This window comes from Castanea sativa, chromosome 8 (assembly GCF_040712315.1).
Source record: "Castanea sativa cultivar Marrone di Chiusa Pesio chromosome 8, ASM4071231v1".
Classification (NCBI taxonomy): Eukaryota; Viridiplantae; Streptophyta; class Magnoliopsida; order Fagales; family Fagaceae; genus Castanea; species Castanea sativa.
In genome coordinates, this window is record NC_134020.1 from 8,516,886 (window position 1) to 8,540,068 (window position 23,183).

The 23,183-nt window shown below is 33.8% G+C and overlaps 1 protein-coding gene across 3 annotated transcripts; it reads left to right on the forward strand.

Moving 5' to 3' along the window:
• The first annotated feature begins 2,179 nt into the window (after nt 1–2,179).
• On the forward strand, nt 2,180–19,466 carry LOC142607588 (endoribonuclease Dicer homolog 2). Of its 3 annotated transcripts, none has more exons than XM_075779131.1 (23): nt 2,180–2,289; nt 2,568–2,657; nt 3,043–3,220; nt 3,853–3,966; nt 5,560–5,694; nt 6,774–6,858; nt 6,996–7,060; nt 7,194–7,334; nt 7,871–7,999; nt 8,085–8,232; nt 8,311–8,410; nt 8,819–9,014; nt 9,105–9,265; nt 9,515–9,733; nt 9,851–10,071; nt 10,279–10,550; nt 10,653–11,080; nt 11,646–11,749; nt 15,485–15,684; nt 16,399–16,608; nt 17,517–17,927; nt 18,208–18,486; nt 18,758–19,466. In XM_075779131.1, the coding sequence occupies exons 2-23, from the start codon at nt 2,602–2,604 to the stop codon at nt 19,130–19,132; spliced, it is 4,227 nt and encodes a 1,408-aa protein (XP_075635246.1). In that variant the 5' UTR covers nt 2,180–2,289; nt 2,568–2,601; the 3' UTR covers nt 19,133–19,466. The 3 variants fall into 3 exon arrangements, with proteins under 3 accessions (XP_075635246.1, XP_075635247.1, XP_075635245.1); XM_075779132.1 differs by having other exon boundaries at nt 2,271–2,403; XM_075779130.1 differs by lacking the exons at nt 2,180–2,289; nt 2,568–2,657; nt 3,043–3,220; nt 3,853–3,966 and adding exons at nt 4,477–4,619; nt 4,727–5,044.
• The last annotated feature ends 3,717 nt before the right edge of the window (nt 19,467–23,183 follow it).

The following is a 23,183-nucleotide window of genomic DNA, read 5'->3' on the forward strand; positions in this document are numbered from 1 at the left end:
TAAAAGTTAGCTAAAATAGTATAGTGAGACCCATAAATAGTAGCAAAAATAAACTAAATAGTAAAATAAGTTGGAAAAATTAATCATATCAAACGGACACGAATTTTAAAATGTCGCAAAAGGTTATGTACATAAAGATAACAATTCTAAAAATTCAGGATTTGACATTACGATTAATGAAAAGTCTATGTACACAAAAAGTCTATAATTTAAATGATTATATCTCAATATCAAATATATATGTTATAATCATACATAAAAGTGATAAAACAATATTCTAATCCATAATATCATAAGAACATAAAATCATATGAATATCGTTACAATCTAAGGAAAAACTTGTCTCATATGCTATCCTCAAAGGGCTAAACTAGTTACAATTTATGTTCCTTGAAATTACTTATATTCGTGAGATTCACCTAGTAACACTTATGTGGGACTCATCAAGTGCACAACTCATACTCATACAATTAAATCCAAATAATTTTGAGGCATCACAATGCTAGAAAGTACAATGAAAAATTGAATAATATATTCTCAATACATTAAATTACTTAATTAATAACTTTACTAAGTTGATACTTGACAATGTGTCACAAAATCATATCAAAGAACATAAATATGCTACTAAAATTGATTATATTTAAAATATAATCCAGCATAAGTAATCGATCTTTTAGTATTTGAATTTTTCATTTAAATTTCTAATATACCCTTAGTATATTTTTCATTTTTGTAATATTAAAATTTGATATATTTTGTTTGTTAAATTATTTTGTGTTATCACTAAATTATAAGAAAATTAGTACGTTAGAAAAATGACATACTTATGGTAGCTTATACTTAAACCAATTTTTACTAGAAGATATTGAGAGCATCCACATCAGTGAGTGGAAACTCTTCTAAAATACAAAATTTCTCTCATTTTACACATTTTGGGCAAAAAAACACCCACATCAGTGGGTGTAAAGCTGTGTAAAATTGTGAAAATTCATCCACGAGCTACAGTAACCGTGTAAATATACACGGCTACTGTAACTCGTCTATTTATTATTTTATCAATTTCCCCATTCGCTCCTTTTTTTTTCTCTCTTCTCCGTGCTCAACAAACTCAGTAACGTCTGTCCTCATCTTCTTCTTTTTCCTCAAATGCACACAAACACACCCATACACAAACACATCCACACAAACAAATCAACACAGAGATACACTTGCTTAGAAAAAAAAAAACACACAGAGATACACAAACACAGATCGGTGCTTGATCAGAACGATCGGTGCTTATGAAACGATCAGTGCTTGTGGAACGATCGGTGCTTGATTGGATCGGAGCTCGTGGGTCTTGCATGATCAGAATTAGGGAGATCTGACCGAGATGGGTCTTGCCTGATCAGAGCTAAGGAGATCTCGGATCTGATCGGTACTTGTGGATCGGAGCTAGGGAGATCGGTGTTCGTTGGTTGGGGGTGGGAGGCGAAGGGTCGGTGGTGGAGGAGAGAGGGAGTCCGAATCGGTGGAGGGCTGAGGCGGCGAGCTGGATCGGCAGCGACGGCGGGCTGGGCGAGGCGACTGTGAGGGAGAGAGTGAGGGAAGGAGAGCAATGGGTGAGACTTTTTTTTGATACAGAATGGGTGAGACTTGAGAGAAAATATAGAGGAACCGGTGAGAGTGAGTATTAATAAATAATAATAAAAAAATAATAAATAATATTATTCAATTAAAATAGATGTGTAAAATAGATAAACTGATATGAATGTTTTGAAAATGTGGTAGTGTAAAATAGAAAAAAAAAAAGTAGATTTTTAGTGTAAAATAGACGAAAATTTTTAAACGGACTGATATGGTTGCTTTGAGAGCATTGTAAAATTGTAAATATTAATTTGCATTAAAAATTGTAAATATTAATAAGAAATTAAATAAAATTTTTAATGAAAAGTTAGAAAATTTTGGATGTGTATATTTTTGAACAAAAAGTAATACATATGCCAAACACCAATGAGTCTCACAAATTTTGACACACACGCCACCTTTCCTTTGACATGACTGTCCCAGTAACTCTCTATTTCCATCACAGCAGCGGAGAGAGAGACCGTGTGGGGTCTGAAAAACTAAAAAGAGAAACTGTTGGGTCTGTGTCTTTCAGTACCCATCCCATCATATATTCCTGTTTTTTTTTTTTTTTTTTTCAAGACTTAGGCTGGAAGTTTTAAGTTTCTTCCTTAGCAAGGAGTTCAAAAGTTCCAGCCTTTCAGTCGTCACTATTCCATCATCATCTTCATCACCCATCAGGTATATATTGCCTTTTGTATCTGCTTCACTCTCTCAAACCTTTCTGTAACTCCCTCTCTCTGTTTCCCTTCGATCACACTCATCACTCACTGACTTTTCAAGTTCTCAACTTTGGTTTGTATTGTTAAATTTCGTTGACACTGAATCGTTTTTCTATGTTTAGTCTCTCTGAGAATACATAGAATTGGGTTTGATATATATATATATATATATATATATTTATTTTGTTGGGTTCATTCAGATTCACTGGTTTTGTTTTGATTAATAATGGTGTACAGAGTGAAGCAGAAAAGCAATTGAACCTCTGCAATTATGGAAGTAGACAGACCCCAGGAACTTTCTGCTGAACCTCTCTCATTTGCTAGAAGGTGGTTCTTCAATTTTTTTTCCTGCAGAAAAAAAAAAAAAATTTTCGTCAAACTTTCATTTTCCACTATCTTCCCATCCCCCAGTTGATGGGTCATCAGTATTTCTTGAAATTGCTTTCCTTAATTTTGTTTTTTAAATTGATTTATAAAAATGTCTCTTAAATTGGGCAGTTGTTGCAGTATAACTGTTTGGTGGGTTTTCAGTTTCTTTATCCTTGTTTGGTTGATGGGAAAATGAAGTAAAAGAAATAATAAAAAAGGGTTTTATTTATTTATGTTTTTTATTTTTAGTTTGCTTCATCTCCTAGATAAGGGGCTAGTAAGAGGTCTTTTGAAGTTGTTTATGTTTTCTTGGTTTATTTATATTGGTTGTGTTGTGTTGCAGTTATCAACTTGAAGCTCTAGAGATGGCAATCAAGAAGAACACTGTAGTGTTCTTGGAGACTGGCTCTGGCAAGACTCTGATTGCCATTATGCTTCTGCGCAGCTTTGCCTATCATCTCCGCAAGCCTTCGCCTTTCATTGCAGTCTTCTTAGTTCCCCAAGTTGTGTTGGTCTCTCAAGTATGCCAACTTTTAACTTCCTCTCTTTCTCATTGTATACATAATCACATGTATGTAGTAGGCATATGTAATTGTTTATGCATTTAAGGCATTAGGTTCTATATTTAAATGGGATTCATCACATGTAGGGATCAATAATTGCCTTGAAAGTATTGGGTTTTAATGGAGTGAATCACATTTCTCTTTAAGTTGTTAGAGATAGGTGTTAACAGATAAAAGATGCACTTGCAATTTAACAAAAAAAGATGAAATATTATGCACTGCCTGTACCATTCTTGATTCATTTCTAATGTTGGGTAGCATTGAAAACAAAAAATTGCAATTGTTTGTTTTGGTTCTAGAAAATTTTGAATTTTTAAACTTGATGTGTCCCATGCATATCTATGGCATTGATATGGAAGTTTGGATTTTTAAATTTGGGGTTCAGGTTTAAATTGAAAAGTAAACTTTTGTTTCCTATATATTTTTTAGCAGTGAAGTTAGATATGGATACTGACGCTGAAATTAAGAAGTTTATCATTCTCATTCCCATTATAACATGGACTTGAAATTCTGGAATTGTGAGAGAGCATCTGTTGAAGAAAAAAATATAATGAATCTTTTTAAAACCTTCTCCATCTCTTTATTATTAGCAAGCTAAAGTGGTGGAAATGAATACTGACTTGAAAGTGGGCACATATTGGGGAGATATGGGAGTTGACTTCTGGGATGCTGCCACTTGGAAGCAAGAAACAGAAAAAAACGAGGTGCAATTTTCTTTCCTCTCTATATATATACTTTAATTAGAAGAAAAATAAATCATATTTGTGTGATTGATCTAATGCTTTTTTAGGAGTTTTGCATGAGAACTATGCTGTGCTATATGACATTCTGTGAGGGTTGTTGACAAATTTCAATAATAAATGACCATCTTTATATGCTGTTTTCACAATGAGTTTCCGCTTACCACCTTCTACATGTAGATATGTTTTTATTTTGTGCATGAAGGTGCTCTAACTTTGTAGAGTTTGAGGTCAAATTACTATGTAATCTCCTTATTTCAGCAACATGTATCATACTCAATGCCAATGGTCTTTGGATCAAATGGCATCTCCTCTTCCCATAAACAAGGGTTGGAGGGTGTGATCATGAGTTTAATCCCAGATGGTGCTCATTTGGTTTGAGGCTGTGTCTGGTCTGAAGATAAACCTGGGTAAGTCTGAATTGGTGCCTATGGGGGTCACTTCATAACATTGAGCTTTTGGTGGCTGTCCTAGGCTATAAGCAAGGGTCTCTTCCAATGAAATATTTGGGTCTCCCTTTGGAGGCAAAATTCAAGGATAAGACAATTTGGAATTCAATTCTAGAGAAGGTGGAAAGGAAATTAGCAGGTTGGAGAAATTATATTTATCCAAGGGAGGTAGAGTCACTTTAATTAAAAGCACTCTTTCAAATCTACCTACTTATTTTCTTTCTTTATTTACTATTCTTGCTTTAGTGGCTAACCAAATTGCAAGACTTCAACAGAACTTTCTATGGGGTGGCCTAGGGGATAAGACTAAATTTCATCTTGTTAATTGGGCTGCTGTTTGTGCTCCACTTTCTTCAAGTGGTTTGGGGATTGGGAACATGAGAATTTTTAATGTGGCTTTATTAGGGAAGTGGTTATGGAGATTTGGGCAAGAAAGAGATGCTCCTTGGCGACAAGTGATAGTGGTAAAGTATGGTTGTGAATGGGGTGGTTGGTGTATTTGGAAGCAGAAGATTCCTTCTAGAGTGACTTTCTTTGTATGGACTATTGCCTTGGGGAAATGTCTGACAATTGACAATTTAAGGAAAAGAAAGGTATGCATTTTAGATTGGTGTTATATGTGCAAATGTAATAGTAAAACTATTGACCATCTATTCCTTCATTGTCCGATTGCTATGGAGCTGTGGGATATGGTTTTTGGTTTATTTGGAGTTTGTTGGGTTATGCCAATGTCAGTTGTTGAGCTTCTTGCTTACTGGCAAGGTTGATTTGGTTGCCATTGTAATAGATATATATGGATCGTTGTTCCTCATTGTTTGATGTGTATTTGGAAGGAAAGAAATAGTAGGTGTTTTGAAGACAACGAGTGTTTTATGCCTGATCGTAAGTTATTATTTTTTAGAACCTTATTCTTAGTGTGGAGAAACCAACCCTTTTCTTCAATTTTGGATTTACTTGATACATGTAATTTTTGTATTTGATATGTACACCCCTGTATACTCCCTATGTACTTGGGGTGTTTCTTTTTTTATATCAATAAATCTTTTTTACTTCTCAAAAAAAAAAAAAAACCTAATTAATGAAATTTTTTTATTTTTTTGTGCATTAGGTGCTCGTGATGACACCTGCAATTTTGCTTCATGGTTTGAGGCATAGCTTTTTCAGCCTAACCATGATAAAAGTTTTAATATTTGATGAATGCCACCATGCAAGAGGCAAACACCCATATGCTTGCATTTTGACGGTAAGTTGTTTATAACTTTTATATTTTTTGTATTGCCATTACCTCTTTAGCATCTTAGCTATTATCATTGTGCTTAAGTATTTATTCACTGAAAAATTCCGTAACAAAATATGGCTGACTTCTTAATTTTGGGGGATAAAAATTTTCACATGTTTGTGACAGCATTCCAACTTCTCAATAGTTTCTAGCTCTAATTTATCTTATGTTGGATGAGACGATTTCTCAATCTCATGCATTACTTAAGATATTTCAGAAGATGAATACTCCATTTCTACATGGCTTAAGGCTGATAAGGAGAGAAAACTATGCCAGGGCTTTATTAGCTTGTTATGTGCATATATAAGCCTTTTTAGTTTGACTTGTGTCTGTTGATCATACATGTATTTGTATTCTTAACTGATTTGTCTGTTGGAAGGATTTGGATATAAACATGTGCAATCATATTGAATGCTTATTGGAGGTTGGATATGCTTCAGTCTTTTGATTGACCTTGGCATGATGGGTAATTCAGGGTGGGGTAAAGTTTGGCGACAATAGTTTATTTGTCTAGATCACTGGGTTTCTTCATATACAATGGGTAAGAAAAAGTCTTTTATGCTGTTGGGATATCTTTCATGGATCCAGTAAAGTGATAAAATACTCTTGGTGGTTAATGCCAAAAAGGTGAAATGTTCAGTCTCATGATTTTACAGGCACTGGTAAAGATGTTTTATTTTGTGTTGTCTTATAGAATGTTTTTATATGGATTGGTTGTTGCTGCATTCAGATTTTGTTATCCCTTCCAATAGCTTCTTGCAATCTTATAGATCTTGGAGAAGAGGCAAGTTCATGTGTAAAAATTAGTTATGGAGGTCACAAGTTTTCTGGAGTTTGTGTTGGGATGGAAATGCATGATATTTAGAGGTTTTTGTATGCATGATGCATGCAATTGTTGGAGGTTTTGAATTTGCATTGCTTTCAGATTCAGTCAACTTGTCACTTATGATTATGTAATGCAAGTGTTTGTTTCTTTGTTATTGCTTGTTACCCATGAAACACATTCTTTTGTAATATATGAAATACTTTGAATGCATTTGCAGGAGTTCTATCACCGCCAGTTAGATTCTGCTAAATCTGATATTCCTAGAATATTTGGGATGACTGCTTCCCCCATAAAGTCAAAAAGTATGCAACCTTTGAAAAAAATTTAATATTAATTTTATTAATTTTTAGTGGTTTTTAATCGCTTCTAATAATTTTTTTTGTTGGTGAAAATCAATCACTGCTTTTCAATAATTTTCCCCTTTATTTGTTGGGTTTAGGTGGAGACTCTGAATTCTCTTTCTGGGAAAAGATTAACGAACTTGAGACCATGATGAATTCAAAGGTTGCTTATGCTCTTTTGTGTATAAGTTTGTTGTCTCTTACTCTTTTTGTGTGTGTTTGTCTACCGAAGTGTCATATTAATTTTTGTGGGTAAACTGATTGACTGCTTGTTCCTCCCTTCCTGTTGGTTGAAGGTTTATACCTGTGCTAGTGAATCTGTGGTTGCTCAGTTTATACCATTTTCGACTCCGAAGTTTAAATTTTACAGAGACTGGAAAGTTCAATCCACTCTATATGCTCAGTTAGGTGATAAGTTGCAGGTTTTAAAAGAAAAGGTGAGTATATTTTATGTAAAATTGCAGTTTTTGAAACTGTAATATATTCTTCATGAAAAATTCTTTAAAATGGACCACATCTTATTCTTTAGTTTATATTTAAAATGCCTCTGTAATTCATTGTGAGTTGGGGGAGTACTTGATGTAGTCATGTAGACCATTCTTAGTGTCAAAATCGCCTTCCTGGTTGTTGTAGTTCTTGAAATTTAATTTCTTCTTTATGTATTCTTTTAGGAAAGCTTGAGCACACATCCTGTGTGCTTAGGCTGGATGTGTGCTCAAGCTTTGCTCTTTGAGATAAAATTATTATTTGTATCACAAAAAAGTTCTTGAAACCTCTGCATTTCATAAGTAAATTTAAACTTTCGTTCTTTAAAGATAAAGCCAGTTATATACTCTTCATGTAGTTAGTTAGTAATGTAGTTATAATAATAATTATTATTAATGTTATTGTTATTTAAAATTCGATAAGTTTTGACTTGGAAAGCACTAAGTTGCTTCTTTGAAAGTTCTAATAGTATATATATTTCTTTCAGCATGAACACTCACTGGAAAACTCTGATCTCAAAGAGTCTACCAGAGATTCTGCAAGCAAAAAGATAACAAAGATTTGTTTAGCTTTATTATTCTGTTGGGATGAACTAGGTATTTGGTTGGCTTTAAAGGTATTTATACTGTCTGTTTTTTGCTCTTCTATTTGTCAATGGCAATGGCATAGCAGACATCACTGATTGTGCACTTGTGTAACAGGCTGCAGAATCTTTTTTATGCAATGAATTTGACTTATGCAATGAAAATGGCTCAATTTCATGGGGGAAATTGGATGTTCTTAGTGAAAAAATTGTAAAAAATTTCAGTTCGGATGCCTTCAAGGCATTTGAAGCTTGTGTTCCTTCAGGTATTTCCTTTCTAAAAAAGGATTGCTGTCTTCTATTGTTATTTGTTGCTTACACTTCTTTCTTTCTCATTACTTCAGGTCCAGGGTGGTCTATTGGTGATAACTTTAGCGCCAGTATGGATGCAGGGCTTCTAACTTCAAAAGTTATCTGTCTCATTGATTCTCTTCTTGAATACAGGTTGGCATGATGTGCATCATCCTTATCATTGTGAAAGATGTTTGTGATTTTATGTCTTACAATAATGTCTTAAGACTCTAGGATTTCCAATTGGAGTCTTGAATACCTGAAAGCTGGAGAGCATTTTTCCTGCATTCATAGGAAACACTGATTGCTCTAACACAATAACAATTCTAAGGAGGAATGAATGGCCTATTTTCTAAGTGATGCAAAATTAATAAATTTTGACAAAGTTGAGCCTTTTGTCATGATTCTATAACGAATTTTTATTTTTATTTTTAAATCCTTCAGTCTCATTTCTAAAGAAGGCGTGGTTCAACCAGAATGTGGAGCGTTTTTTTTTTCTTTTGCTTGTTTAAGATAATAGAAGTATTCATTCCAACAATTTTCTTCGTTCCAATTGTACAGGGATTTAAAGGATATTCGGTGTATAGTTTTTGTGGAAAGGGTCATTGCAGCCATTGTCTTACATTATCTATTGAACGAGTTGCTTCCGAAATATGGCAGCTGGAAGTCTAAATACATTGCAGGGAATAACTCCAGGTTGCAATCCCAAACAAGGAAAATACAAAACGAAATTGTGGAAGAATTTCGTAAAGGCGTGGTATGTGTTTTTTCCTCCTCTATGTAGTTTCCAAAAATGTGTTTGTCACTAATTTCCTTGTTTGATTGTGGGTGTAAAATGTGTCTATAGGTTAACGTCATTGTTGCAACATCAATTCTTGAAGAGGGTTTAGATGTTCAAAGCTGCAACTTGGTTATTAGATTTGACCCTTGTTCCACTGTTTGTAGTTTCATACAGTCTCGAGGCCGAGCTAGAATGCAAAATTCAGATTATTTGTTAATGTTGAAGAGGTAACGTCCTTTCAGACCTGGTTCATTCAGATGCATGGTTTTAAAAAACTTATCTGAAAATATCTACCTGTAATTTGTTTCTGACTTAAGTCTCGGTCACTGCTCTTAAAGAAGTGCCAGTAATTTTTCTCTCTTCCTTTTACCTTCAGATATACTGTTATGAGTTAGTTGTTGATCTGGCTTATTCTGAACATATATGGTGCACTATTGGTATTTGGTACCCTCTTTTGATAATTTAAAATTTTACAGTGGGGATGGTGCTACTGAATCTCGACTGAAGAAATATCTTGCTAGTGGAGATATTATGAGAAAGGAGTCCTTACTCCATGCTTCGCTTCCTTGCTCACCTCTTAAATGTGATTTAAATGATGAGGAATTTTATTGTGTTCAAAGCACTGGAGCAGTTGTTACTCTTACCTCTAGTGTTGAATTGATATACTTCTATTGCTCACGGCTCCCTTCGGATTGGTTAGTTAATACTTCTAGTAATCTTTATATTCTAAGCGGCCATGTATGTTGTTCACTAACTACTTAACTTCATATTTTCTGTGTATTTGACTTGACGCCTTCTTTTATTTCCTCCAGCTATTTTAAACCTTCTCCAAGGTGGGATAAGATGACTCGTACTCTACATCTTCCCATGAGCTGTCCATTACCTGAAGTTGTTGTACAACGGGATGTTGACCCAAAAATTTTAAAGCAGATTGCCTGTCTTGAAGCATGCAAGCAACTTCATGAGATTGGAGCATTGACAGACAATCTTGTTCCAGATATCGTTGTGGAAGAAGCCGATGCACAAGAGAGTGGTAATATTATCATGTTGTAGCATTTATTTCTCCATGCGTTTGACTGTCTATAATATTATACTTGCACTTTCTTATATAACATTGGGAGAAGTCTGTGCTCCTTGCCTTCCCCAACCACCCCCCCTCCCCCCCCCCCAAACAAAGCCTTTAATTTTTGAACTTTTATTATTGGTACTTATGCTATTGTCTGTAACTGTTGATGTGCAGGGAAAGAACCTTATAATGATGAGCAACCCTGTTACTTCCCACCTGAACTGGTTGATCGTTGTACAAAGAATTCTAATATAATGTATTATTGCTACTTAATTGAGTTGAAGGAGAACTTTAGTTATGATTTTCCAGTTCATGATATTGTTCTTGTTGTGAGAAGTGAATTAGAACCTGATATTGGAAGCTTTAATTTTGACTTGGATGTTGAAAATGGTAGTTTGAAGGTGAATTTTAAATATGTAGGTTCGATTCATCTTACACCAGATCAGGTGATTTCTCATTCTCTCTCTCTCTCTCCTTTGCTTTATTTAACTGGTGTATTGAATAAATTTATGAGAAATTTGTCTCTTTTTGTAAAATTTTGTTTGCAGGTCCTTTTGTGTAGAAGGTTTCAGATAACTGTTTTAAGAGTTCTTATAGATCGTAATTTGAACAAGTTAAAGGAGGTTTTGGATGGATATTGTCTTGATGATAATCATGAGATTGACTATCTTTTGCTCCCAGCCACTGGCAAACATCACAGACCTTTAATCATTGATTGGGAATGTGTTGTTTCTACAGAGTTTTCATGTGGAAAAGCTTGTGAACGTCATGTGCAATGTGGTTCCAAGGGTTATGCTCGTAGAATACAAACCAAAGATGGTCCTGTATGCACTTGCATGCTTCGTAATTCTTTGGTTTATACGCCTCACAATGGTCATGTGTATTGCATAACTGGAATTCTGGGATTGAATGGAAATGCACCTCTAACGCTTAGGGATGGCAGAATCATTACTTACAAAAAGTACTATGAAGAGCGGTATGTTATTACTTTTTCAGTCCCATTTTGTTCGTCTAGAATTTCTTTTTTGGTTGTCAATGGGCATCAATTTACTCACTTTCCTGTTAACAGTTATCCATCTTTGAATTCTTGATAGTTTATATGGGCAATTCTAAAAGTTTTACATTTTTTATTTTTTTGATAGAGTAGACATTTCATTAGAAAGTTGGATTTTTTTAAACAGGGCGAACAAAGTGTTGGTTTGGATACGGCTGAAATCTCCTGCGTTTGCGTTTTTTTATTTATTTTAATCCAGCGCCTCTTGCACTATTCATTATCCATGAACAATGCATTTAGGCTTATAAACAGTAAAAATTTTGTGAACAGTAATTTTTTAATTATTATTTTTTTGTTTTCAGTTTTCAGCAAAATAAGCTGTATCCAAACGGACCCAAAATTGGGAAGAGGGAGTTCATTGAATGAAATATATATATATATATATATATATATATATATATATATATATTTTTTACATATATCCAGATGGAATATGCTTTAATTTTACAATATAAATTGTTACTAATCTGAAATTTTCCAAATACAGACATGGCATCAAGTTGTGTTTTGATCACGAATCATTGCTTTCTGGGCGACACATTTTTCAGGCACAAAATCACCTTCAGAGATGCAGAAAACAGAAAGAGAAAGGTTTGAATTTCTTTACTTCCTATATGTTACATTACCATCCTTTTTTTATCGGACCCAAGCAAAGCATGTTTACAATCATTCGGTCATGTTCCAGTTCTCTGTGTCTCTACTCTCTCAAAAGTGTACTCTAAACTAGTTAGTCACACTCATTCACTACGTATTTATCATATTATTATTATTATTATTATTATTATTATTATTATTATTTATTTTTGGCTAAGTTTCAATTTAAGCAAGTAGTAGGTAGGGCATGTTTAGTATGTAGGAAAAATCCTGCAATAGAATGTATGTTCATGTGGAATAACTATTTGGTCGTATGGTTGCCATTTTATTATGACGTATAGTTTTTCCTTAGGAATAGCTATTTCCCTAAACCAAGAAATAGTTATTGCTTAGGTGATGCGAACCTCAATCGACACGCTTTGAGACCCAACAAAAATATTGGAATATTTAACCCAGGAAAGCTAAAAATCAGATTTATGATAGAAACCTTGACCCAACGTTTATAATCGAAACGCGAACCAAAGGTATAAGTTGACCTTGACCCAATGATTATAAAGAATCATGAACCAAAGGTATAAAGTTTGAACGCCACAAGGAAGAATCCTTGATAAGTTCACAGTTCTTGAAGAACCAAAAGAGAGCAAAGCCTCACTTTTTTTTTTTTTTTTATTCAATAATAATCTTCAAAAACGTTTACAAACATAAGGCCTATTTAAGGGCTCCATAAAACTTGATAGACAAGAAAATATGTTCTAAAATAACTCCTAATTGATACCTTACCATATTAGGAATCAAATTTGACCTAAAAAGCATTAAATGCACCTAAAAACAAGGAATTAAATCACCTAAACCTAAAATAACGTTTTTACATAAAAATACTAAAAATAATAAATTATAATAATTAAACAGTAAATTGTGTCCTACATCAGACCCCTCCACTTGAAACAAACTCGTCCTCGAGTTCATCTTTGATATCTGAAATCTTCCGCTCCAAATAAACAAATACTTTGAATGCTTTAATGATTTGATCCGGTTGTGAAACTTGAATCCTTCATAAAGTGTAGCAGAAAATTTCTTCTCATCTACTTTCAATTTATTTGCAACATCAATCAACAAAGGGTTGATAATAAAATTAAAATTTTCTACTCCAAGAAAATCAACAAATTGAATACTCATCTTCAACAAATCAACTAAGACTGGAGGATTGTGAGTTGTGGACTCATCCTCATATTTAACCTCAATTGAATCTTCCACAATGTTCTCAATAATTACCATCTCTCTTTTTTTTTTTCAAAGTTTTTTTTTCTTTTTTTTTCACGTTTTTTTTGGATGATAACAGGAAACAAAAGATAAAGGGATAGAAAACTGATTTTAGAACCTGTGCTCTGATACCAAATGATGCGAACCTCAATCGACACGCTTTGAGACCCAACAAAAATATTGGAATATTTAACCCAGGAAAGCTAAAAATCAGATTTATGATAGAAACCTTGACCCAACGTTTATAATCGAAACGCGAACCAAATGTATAAGTTGACCTTGACCCAATGATTATAAAGAATCATGAACCAAAGGTATAAAGTTTGAACGCCACAAGGAAGAATCCTTGATAAGTTCACAGTTCTTGAAAAACCAAAAGAGAGCAAAGCCTCACTTTTTTTTTTTTTTTATTCAATAATAATTTTCAAAAACGTTTACAAACATAAGGCCTATTTAAGGGCTCCATAAAACTTGATAGACAAGAAAATATGTTCTAAAATAACTCCTAATTGATACCTTACCATATTAGGAATCAAATTTGACCTAAAAAGCATTAAATGCACCTAAAAACAAGGAATTAAATCACCTAAACCTAAAATAACGTTTTTACATAAAAATACTAAAAATAATAAATTACAATAATTAAACAGTAAATTGTGTCCTACATCATTAGGAATTAGTTATTTCCCAAAAAATAGTCTCTCTCTCTCTCTCTCTCTCTCTCAGTATAAATTCCTCAAAAAATCAACCTTTTCCATTATAATTCAAAATCTAGCAACTGTAGTTATGCAATATATGAAAAGTAAATATGTATATATAAATATATATATTATATATAAAAGTAAATGAAAATATATTTAATAATTAATTAATAGATGTATCCCTCTCTTTGATACCTAAATACATCAACATTTTCCATTATAATTCAAAATCTAGCAACTGTGGTTATGCAACCAGGATGCGAATTACTTTCTTTTTCAATTTTTATTTTTCAATACGAGTATTGATTTTGTTGGGAGGACTATAATTTGACTACCTACAACCACTTTAAAAACAAACCCGCGTGGTGTGATGTCGAAAGTCAAAAGATTTGAGTGTGTCATCACCAATTAGTTTTGAGGTGGAATGACATAGCTCACGGTCCGACAAATGGTATCAGAGCCAAGGTCATGGGTTCGAGTGACAGGAGTGTTATTGTGAGGGAGGGATTGTTGGGGGGACCATAATTTGACTCCCTACAACCATTCTAAAAACAGGCTTGCGTGGTGTGATGTTGAAAACCATAAAAGATTTGAGTGTGTCTTCCTCGTCACTAATTGGTTTTGAGGTAGAATGGCATAGCTCACGGTCTAGCAAATTTGATTAGACATTAATGTTAATTTTAAATTCAATTTATAGGATAGTTTACTCTTAGTGAAAATATAATTTCATAAGTGCAATATTTCAGAAATACAATTTATGAAGTACATTTCTAGGGTTTTCTTCCAATTTTACAACCAATCATATGAATAGGAATAATGACTCCATAATAGTATCTTTTATTCTCTATAATACAAATTCCTATTCTTTTAAAGTAATTTATAAGCATGGTGTCTTGTTGATCCTACTTTTTTTTTTTGGTCATATTATTTCTCTTAGAAAGGGTATACTTCTGATATATTTATTTCTTTGATTTTTATTATTTTTAAAAATGCCTTGACACAATCCTATAGGTTTTGTGTTTGTTGTGTTTACACTTATATCTTTTCATTTGATTAGAACAAAGTGGATTATGTCAGCTGGCCTTTTGTGCTCTGGAAGGTGTAACCCTTGTTTTTCTTCCCAGATTTAAGTGGAATTATCATATATTGATGAGGATGGGGCATGTGACAATGCATAGGATGACATAGAACTAATTCATTGAATAGGCTTTTCTAAGAAACACCGGTACGGGTATGGTACTATATGGAATATGGTGATATGGAAATTCTTGAAAAACTAGGATATGATATGGCAGGGATATGTCTATTGATTAATTATTAAATATATTTTCATTTACTTATATATATATTTATATTTATATATACATATTTATTTTTCATATATTGTTAAGCATATATCAATTTAAGACCAATAATGGATAATAAAGTGAATCCATGACCCTTAGATGGTGTTTAGAATACAAATCTAGATCCAAAGAGTAAATAAAAGATAACTAGATAAGCGTATAATATTTAAACCAACATATAAAAAATATAAATAAATATTTTCACAAGTTTGGGTTATGACTGTATCATGGTGTATCCCAGACATATCAGTACTTAGAAAAAAAAAAGCCGGGATACACATGCAGAGTATCCCAGAGGTATCCATGCTTCCTAGAGGCTTTTTGAGATGATTGGATCTGTGATGTTTCTTTACCAGGATTTTAGTGTCTTTCAAACTTAGTTATTATTTGTATTAACTAACATTACATGTTTTATCTTTTTTCAGAATCAAGTAATACATTTGTGGAATTGCCTCCAGAACTTTGTTCTATAATCATGTCGCCAATATCAATCACCACATTTTATTCCTTCTCATTTGTTCCGTCAATTATGCATCGGCTCGAGTCTCTGCTTATAGCTTTCAACTTAAAAAAGATGCACCTGGATCATCATTGCGTGCAAAATGATCTTATTCCAACCATGAAGGTACATTATCCTTCTTATAATTGTTCATCTAGTGGTTGACAGGTTAGGTCCTGAAGGGCAGTTCATCCTTTTTTTATAAGAATGTTTTGGCTCCAAGGGTAGGGGGAGTGGAGATCATAATTACTGACATCCACTTCTTTTCAAATGGTTCCCTTGAAGATAAAACATGTAATGTTAGTTAATACTTGATGATAATGTTTTGCTTGTAGGATATTATGTGTCTGTTATCATAGCAAGTATGCACAAAAGAATAATTGTTTGAAAATAAAGGATGCTACTGTTAGAACATTAGAGATAATTGAGGATGACTGTCAATTTATTTTTGCCCCATACATTTGGCAGGTAAAGCATATAGGCTCTCTTTTCAATTTGTGAAAGTATTAGGTTTGGTTCAAAATCAAGTTTGGAACTGATGTCTTATCCACTTGTTGTGAAGTTATCTGCGGCTGGATTTACATCTAATTTTAGGCAAACTTCTTGTGTTTTCTATTGATGCTCCACAGTTTGTCAGAGAAAGCATCTTATGTTTTATAGTAGATATCCTATGTACTTCAATTTTCTGTATTGGTAACTTTATATAGTGTGCATAACATGACTGTCATAATATTACACTGTGGGCCTTACTTTCTTTACAATATTATAGTCCCTAACTCTGTTGTCAATTGTATATTAAAATCTTTATTTTAACTTGTGCTAACCATTTTTTCATGGTAGGTCTTGGAAGCAATTACTACAAAGAAATGCCAAGAGAAATTCCACTTGGAATCTTTAGAAACTCTAGGAGATTCTTTTCTCAAATATGCAGCTAGTCAACAGCTTTTTAAGACTTATCAAAATCAACATGAGGGTCTCCTTAGTGTGAAGAAAGAGAAAATAATTTCTAATGCAGCCCTTTGCAAGTTTGGATGTGGCCGCAAAATTCCGGTAATTTTTGTTTTCTACTAATTCTTTGAATTCTTGGTGTTGTCATTCTTTTGAAATGAATTTGATTTTTCCTGTTCACAAAAAAAAGAAAATTATGTATTAGATTTATTGTTGCTATTTCATATTTATTCTTTCTGCATTAAATTAAATACCAGAAGGATACTGGCTTCATGTTTAAATTGTGGTATTATATTTATTTGTTTACATCCCCTACCCCTTCACTAAAAGGTTTATTTTTTATGTTTCCTTTTCCTTTCCCTTTGTGGTTTTTACAAATTGGTTTGTGTTGAGTTTAAATAAAATCTGTTCTGTTACGCTGATGTGTTGCATTCAAAATGAAGTTCTAAGATATGATAGCGTAAAATTGCTACTTTTTTTTTTCCCGTACAGTCTTGTATATTTTTCTTGTTAGCTCCTCTTTTCTTATTTTTGTTGTAAACATCAATTTTGGAAATTTCAATTACCTTTCTGATTTATATTTTTCTCAGGAAGTCTCTCTATTCCTCGTGTAATTATTGTTTTTCGAGGTACCTGAAGAATCTATTTGTTTTAAATCACATGGCTCGTTAAATAAATTAAAACTAGTCACATGACTAATTAAAGTCATGAGGTGAAAAGTGCACATGGTCGTTGTTTCAATCGCTACGTAGTGAGTTGGAGGAATTTTCCTCCAAACCAATTTGGAGGTAAACTCTGTCCTTATTGGTACGATGTAAACATAAAATATTCTGCCAAAGCTCCTCCTCTAGTTGATTTGTTTTTAGAAACTACTTTTGGTGTGTAGTTACTTTTAAGGTCTTATTGGAATTCCCTTTGTGGCATTCAAAATTACAGTTACTTAGCTGTTTTAATTTTAATTTTGTTTAAAAATTGTATATGCGACTTACTTTCTATTCTTCACATTGTAGGGATTTATTCGCACTGAGCCCTTTGATCCTAAAATGTGGATCATTCCTGGGGAGAAATCTGGGAGCAATGCATTAAATGAGGAGTTGCTTTCCAATAACAGAAAAATCTATATTAGGGGAAATAGGAAGGTAAAAAGTAAAAGAGTTGCTGATGTCGTTGAGGCCCTAATTGGTGCATTTCTTAGCACAGGTGGTGAAACAGCAGCCTTATTATTTATGTATTGGATGGGTATAGAGGTAGATTTTCACATTACACCATATGAGAGGCACTTCCAAGTTCATGCTGAGAAGCTTATAAATGTCAGACGTTTGGAGTCCCTGATGAACTACTCATTTCATGACCCTTCCTTGTTAGTGGAGGCATTGACCCATGGTTCTTACATGCTTCCTGAGATTCCAAGATGTTATCAGGTAATTTGATGACAAGTTAGATTTGAATTATGGTGCATCAGTCAACTTACATCTATGCTTTATTCTATTTTTACACTATATGTGAACAGCATAATGGTTGGTCCTTTTTATTTTATTTTTTTAACACATTCTTTCATGATCTCTCTTTTTTCTGTTTCATGAGCTTAAGCTAATAGTGATTTGGCTTTTGTATTTTGGTCTGATTAAACTGCTTATGTTTATTACATGTTCTTTGATATTCATTCTTTGTAACTTTATTAACGGTTTGTTGCTTGTGCAGCGACTTGAATTTCTTGGGGATGCGGTGTTGGATTATCTCATGACCCTGCATTTCTACAATAAATATCCTGAGTTGTCACCTGAACTTTTGACTGACATGAGATCTGCTTCTGTGAACAATGATTGTTATGCACGATCTGCAGTGAAGTTTGGACTGCATAAACACATTCTTCATGCGTCCCAAGATCTCCATAGGCATATAGTAGTAACTGTGGACAGTTTTGAGAAATTATCTTCAGAATCAACTTTTGGATGGGAGTCACAGACAACGTTTCCCAAGGTTGACTTACAATTCAAATTCTTACTTTTGTTTCTATTTAAACTTGGGTCCGGTTAATATGTGCCCTTAGGGCACACATTAGCAAAATCCTTTAAACTTTATGCTGAGTTTTGATTTCTTCTTCTTTGCTTATTTCCACCTTTTCGCTTGATCTAATTTTTTTTATTTAAATCCTAGCCTTTTTTATTTATGGTCTAGACAAAGGTCTTGGATTTTCAAGTTTTTGTAATTTTATTTGAGAAATCATCAAATATTTTCTAATTGGTGACAGGTACTGGGTGATGTAATAGAGTCTTTGGCTGGAGCCATTCTTGTTGATTCAGGATACAATAAGGAGATAGTCTTCCAGAGTATGATGCCTCTTTTGGAGCCCTTAATTACACCTGAAACAGTGGTGTTCCATCCTGCAAAAGAGTTGAATGAACTATGCCAACAAGAGCATTTTAACATGGAAAAACCCATTAAATCCACCAACAAGGACGGGGCTTCCATTACAATAATGGTTGAAGCTGATGGGTTCTTGTTCAAGCATACAGCTACAGTTGCCGATAAAAGGATAGCCAAAAAAATAGCTTGCAAAGCTGTGTTGGATTGCTTGAAGAAACACATTGCCATGACAAGAGCACCGGAAGTAGGTAAAAGATGAAGCTTTTCACTTTCAAATGGTAAAAAATTTGAAAGAATCGAGTTATAGGTGAAGTTGTAAAAACTTGAAAGAAGAGTTATAGACTTATAGGCATTGTAAAGAGTAAAGACTTATAGGTGAATTACAAAAAAATGTAGAGTGGTGTTGTAAGTTCCTTTATTTTCTTGCAACGAATTTGTGGTACTGTTGCCAGTTGGTTCAACATAGTTTGCCTGGAAGTAGCAATAAAGGCAATGTTGTAATTTTGAAAATGAATTTGTTGCTTTTATGTATGGTATTATTATTGCCAGCGGCTTGAGAATGCTATCTAGAAATGTTTACTTTTCCCAGTTGCTGACATTTCTGTACGTATTACTTCCAAATCAGGAAGGGTTGGAAATAAAAATCTTTATTCAAATTCTAGAAGTAAAAAGGTTTAGGTTTGATGATTACCTAAACCCTTGTCATTTATACCTATTATTGTTTGTTATTCAAGATACAATAGAGTGTTGTGCTTGCATATCTGTTTGTTATTGTAAGTATTCATTTAAGCATCAGGGGTGTGTATTAGTTATCTGTTGAGTACACCTCTATGCTTGAAGAATTAGCATTGTAATCTTGGGTAATTATATACTATGTGCAATTAAAAAAGAAAAGGACTATTGAAATGCATATGCATCGTATAAGTAATATCTCTAACAACAACTCGGTTATGAAGGAAATTTGGGCATGTGGAATTGAAATTGTTGAAACCAGTAATATATCTATTTGGCATTTTAGCTTTTATGTTGAGGTTTTTAAAACTTTACTCTTTCTCGCATTTTTTCACTTTTTAAAAAAATTTTAAGGTATAAGTATATTTAGCACACTTTCACTGAAAAACTAGATAAGTTGTTTCTAAAAAGATAAATTGCTAAATTATATTGAATACTACATATAGGGAGGGAGGCTGTATCTAAAGGCCAGTTCATATATTAGCACGTGTACAAGTACAATGTTGATTACTAGTTTAATACAATGATACAATATAGTACAAAGTATGGTACAAGGGGCCTAAGGATGAGCCTTTTAAAAAGAAAAAGAAACTATATATATATATTAAACAAAGATTACTTAAACATAAAGTAGTCTAAAACATTAAGTCAATAGAATGGTAAGTTTTGAAGCTGTAACCTGCAAGTGCAAGATCTCTCGTATAAAGAACAAGTGAAAGATGCTAAGAATTAAGTCCTCTTATTTTCCATATCATCAAAAGTGTGTTGATTCTGTTCCCCCATATAGCCTCATCAAACATAATAGAACTATATTTCAAATATCTTATGAATGATAAGAACTACGTCCTCATACTTTCCATATCCCTAAAAATTTGTCGATTCTATGAGAAATGTATTCCAAATATCTTTTGAATGCTTGCCAAACCAGTTTCTCCAACCGAATATAAGATTGATCATTTTTTTTTCGGGTAAAATCCACTGAATCCCAAATAATTTAAAAACAAAGCTCCATAACTCTGAAGTAAAAGTGCAGTGCATCAGTAGATGATCTACCGTCTCCTCACTATGTTGGCACATACAATACCAACTCACAATCGTAAAACCCTCCTTAATAAGCTTCCTACAAGTAAGGATCTTCTGCCACGCTGCTTTTCACACAAAAAGAATCTTCTCCTATGTCGCTTTCCACGCAGAAAAAGCGACCCTCAATAGAGTCTTAAGCCCCTAAATGCCTTTAATTTTAAGGAAAAAGTACAACATTTGAGCACTGAGACTTAATAGAATGAACGAACAATAATGCCTCCACTCTTCTTCAATCTCCATCTAAACTTGGTCACCAGTCACCACCATCTCTATTGGGGATATGAGTGTCCATAAGATTGAGGAATGATGTCACCAGCTCTAACTCCTTGTCATTAATGTCCCGAAAGAATCTTACATCCAAACTCCTTCATGCCCCATCGCCAAATCTGACCAACAAGGATTCCACTGAAAAATTTCTATTAATAGAACTAGAATACAATACAAGAAAATGATTCTTAAAAGTTCAACTCCACTGCAACGGTCATGCCAAAGCCATATTTGACTACCATAACCAAAAAAAAAGGGCAAATAACACCAATCCCCAAGCAATATAGTCAGTTAGCAATGTTTCTAAACTATATACTAAATTAGCATCTCGAGTTTAAGAGACTCGGTTTACCCCTAAGAACTCGAGCCTCAAAGGCTCGATTTCCATGTTCTGATGTAGTTGATGTGGTTTCTTATCTACGTGGAATCCACCTAGAACTTGACCCTTACAGCATCAGCATCAGGAAATGCTATCCCATTCCATTTTACCATCCCAAAAAACTATTTTATCAATTATACCATACCAATTTACAACACACCTAACATCCCAAAATTCTATTTTTTTCCCATTTTATTTAAATATTCTATTTTATTCCTTATTTTACTATTTCTCTTTTTCTATTCCTTCTCCTCTCTTTCTCCCTCAACCTCTAGCACCGGTTTCAACACAGAGCCGCACACACAGACAGGCCCATGATACACTGATCCACCTATCCAAACCCATCACCACACACACAGAGCCACACACATACACAAACACAAACCGTCAAACCATCAACAGAGCCACACACATACACAAACATAAACCATCAACTGAGCCACAAACACACAAACCATCAAACCAATCGGAGCCAACAATAGCCACCACACCTCCAAAGAAACCCACCACCGATGCCTCGTTGGAATCACAATCGGAGCCATCAGAGCTCCGATTCAAACCCATTCAAACCCATCGGAGCTCTCACACCGATCCAAACCCAGCCCTCCGATCCTCGCCAATCCAAACCCACCATCAACTGCTCCCAGCCCACCACCATGCCCAGATCAACCTATAACCCTCACACCCAGATCAACACAGAAACCCACAAATCCATAGCAACCCCATTGGAATCCATAACAAACCCATCGGAATCCATATCAAACTGATCTGAGATAGAGAGGAAGGAAGTGCTGAGATTGTATGAGTTTCGGGTTTGAAGAGGAGAGAGTAGAACTTAGTAGAGAGAAATTGGAGAGAGAAAGTGAAATGAAATGAGAGAGAGGAGAGAGAAGAAGCATCAGAAAAATAAAAAACTAATTTTTATTATACAATATTGCTACAGTACCATCTTACATATAGGATGGTACTGTAGCAAGATTGTAAAATTTTTTGCAATGGAATGATTTTGCAAGTCCGGCTGTTGGGGGCTTTTAAGGCTTAGATGCTAAATACTAGGAACATATGGCATTTGCAAGTCCCACTGCTGATGCTCTTAGAGGCTCGAGTTCCATATCCATCCTTAGAGGCTTGATTTCGGAGTTCTAAGAATGACGTGGTTTTATCCACATGGAATCCACTTGGAAATTGACCCTTAGAGGCTCGATTTCTTAAAAGCAAAATCTAGCCTTAAAGGCTCGATTTGCAAAGTGTAGTGGATATTAATCCACGTGGTTTCGATGGGTCCCTATTTCCTCATAAAGGTCATTAAGACCCCAGCCCTTTCTTTATTGTGGGTCTCTCGGGCAGTGGATAGTGAAGAAAACCTCTCTTCATTCTTGTACTCTCTCACTCACTCATACAATCCTAACACTCACAGCTCAAAAATCCACATGTTAGGTAAGGGTATCTGTACTTTATAACTTCTACCAATTTCATTGGATTATTGAGTGAGGTTTTTAAGATATTATTGTAAATACTATTCATATGTATCTAGTTGTTAGAGTACATATTTGCTAAGTTTTTATTAAAAAGTAAAAATTATTTAAGATAAATTTGTATTGTTAGGTTTTTATCATGGGTATGTAATAGATCATGACTCTTTTTTTTTGGTTTGGTTTGATATTTTTCTTTATCAAAACTTTTGTTAGAATGATTTGAAATTTTGTAATAGGGGTGAGTTTTGTCATAGTTGAACAGCCAAATTTAGTTGCAGCTGCATCTTTAGTATTTTCTTTTTAGTATGAAATGATAATGATTGAGTGTGTTTGTATGTGATGTGGGTGAGTATATGCAAATGTGGGTGTATTTG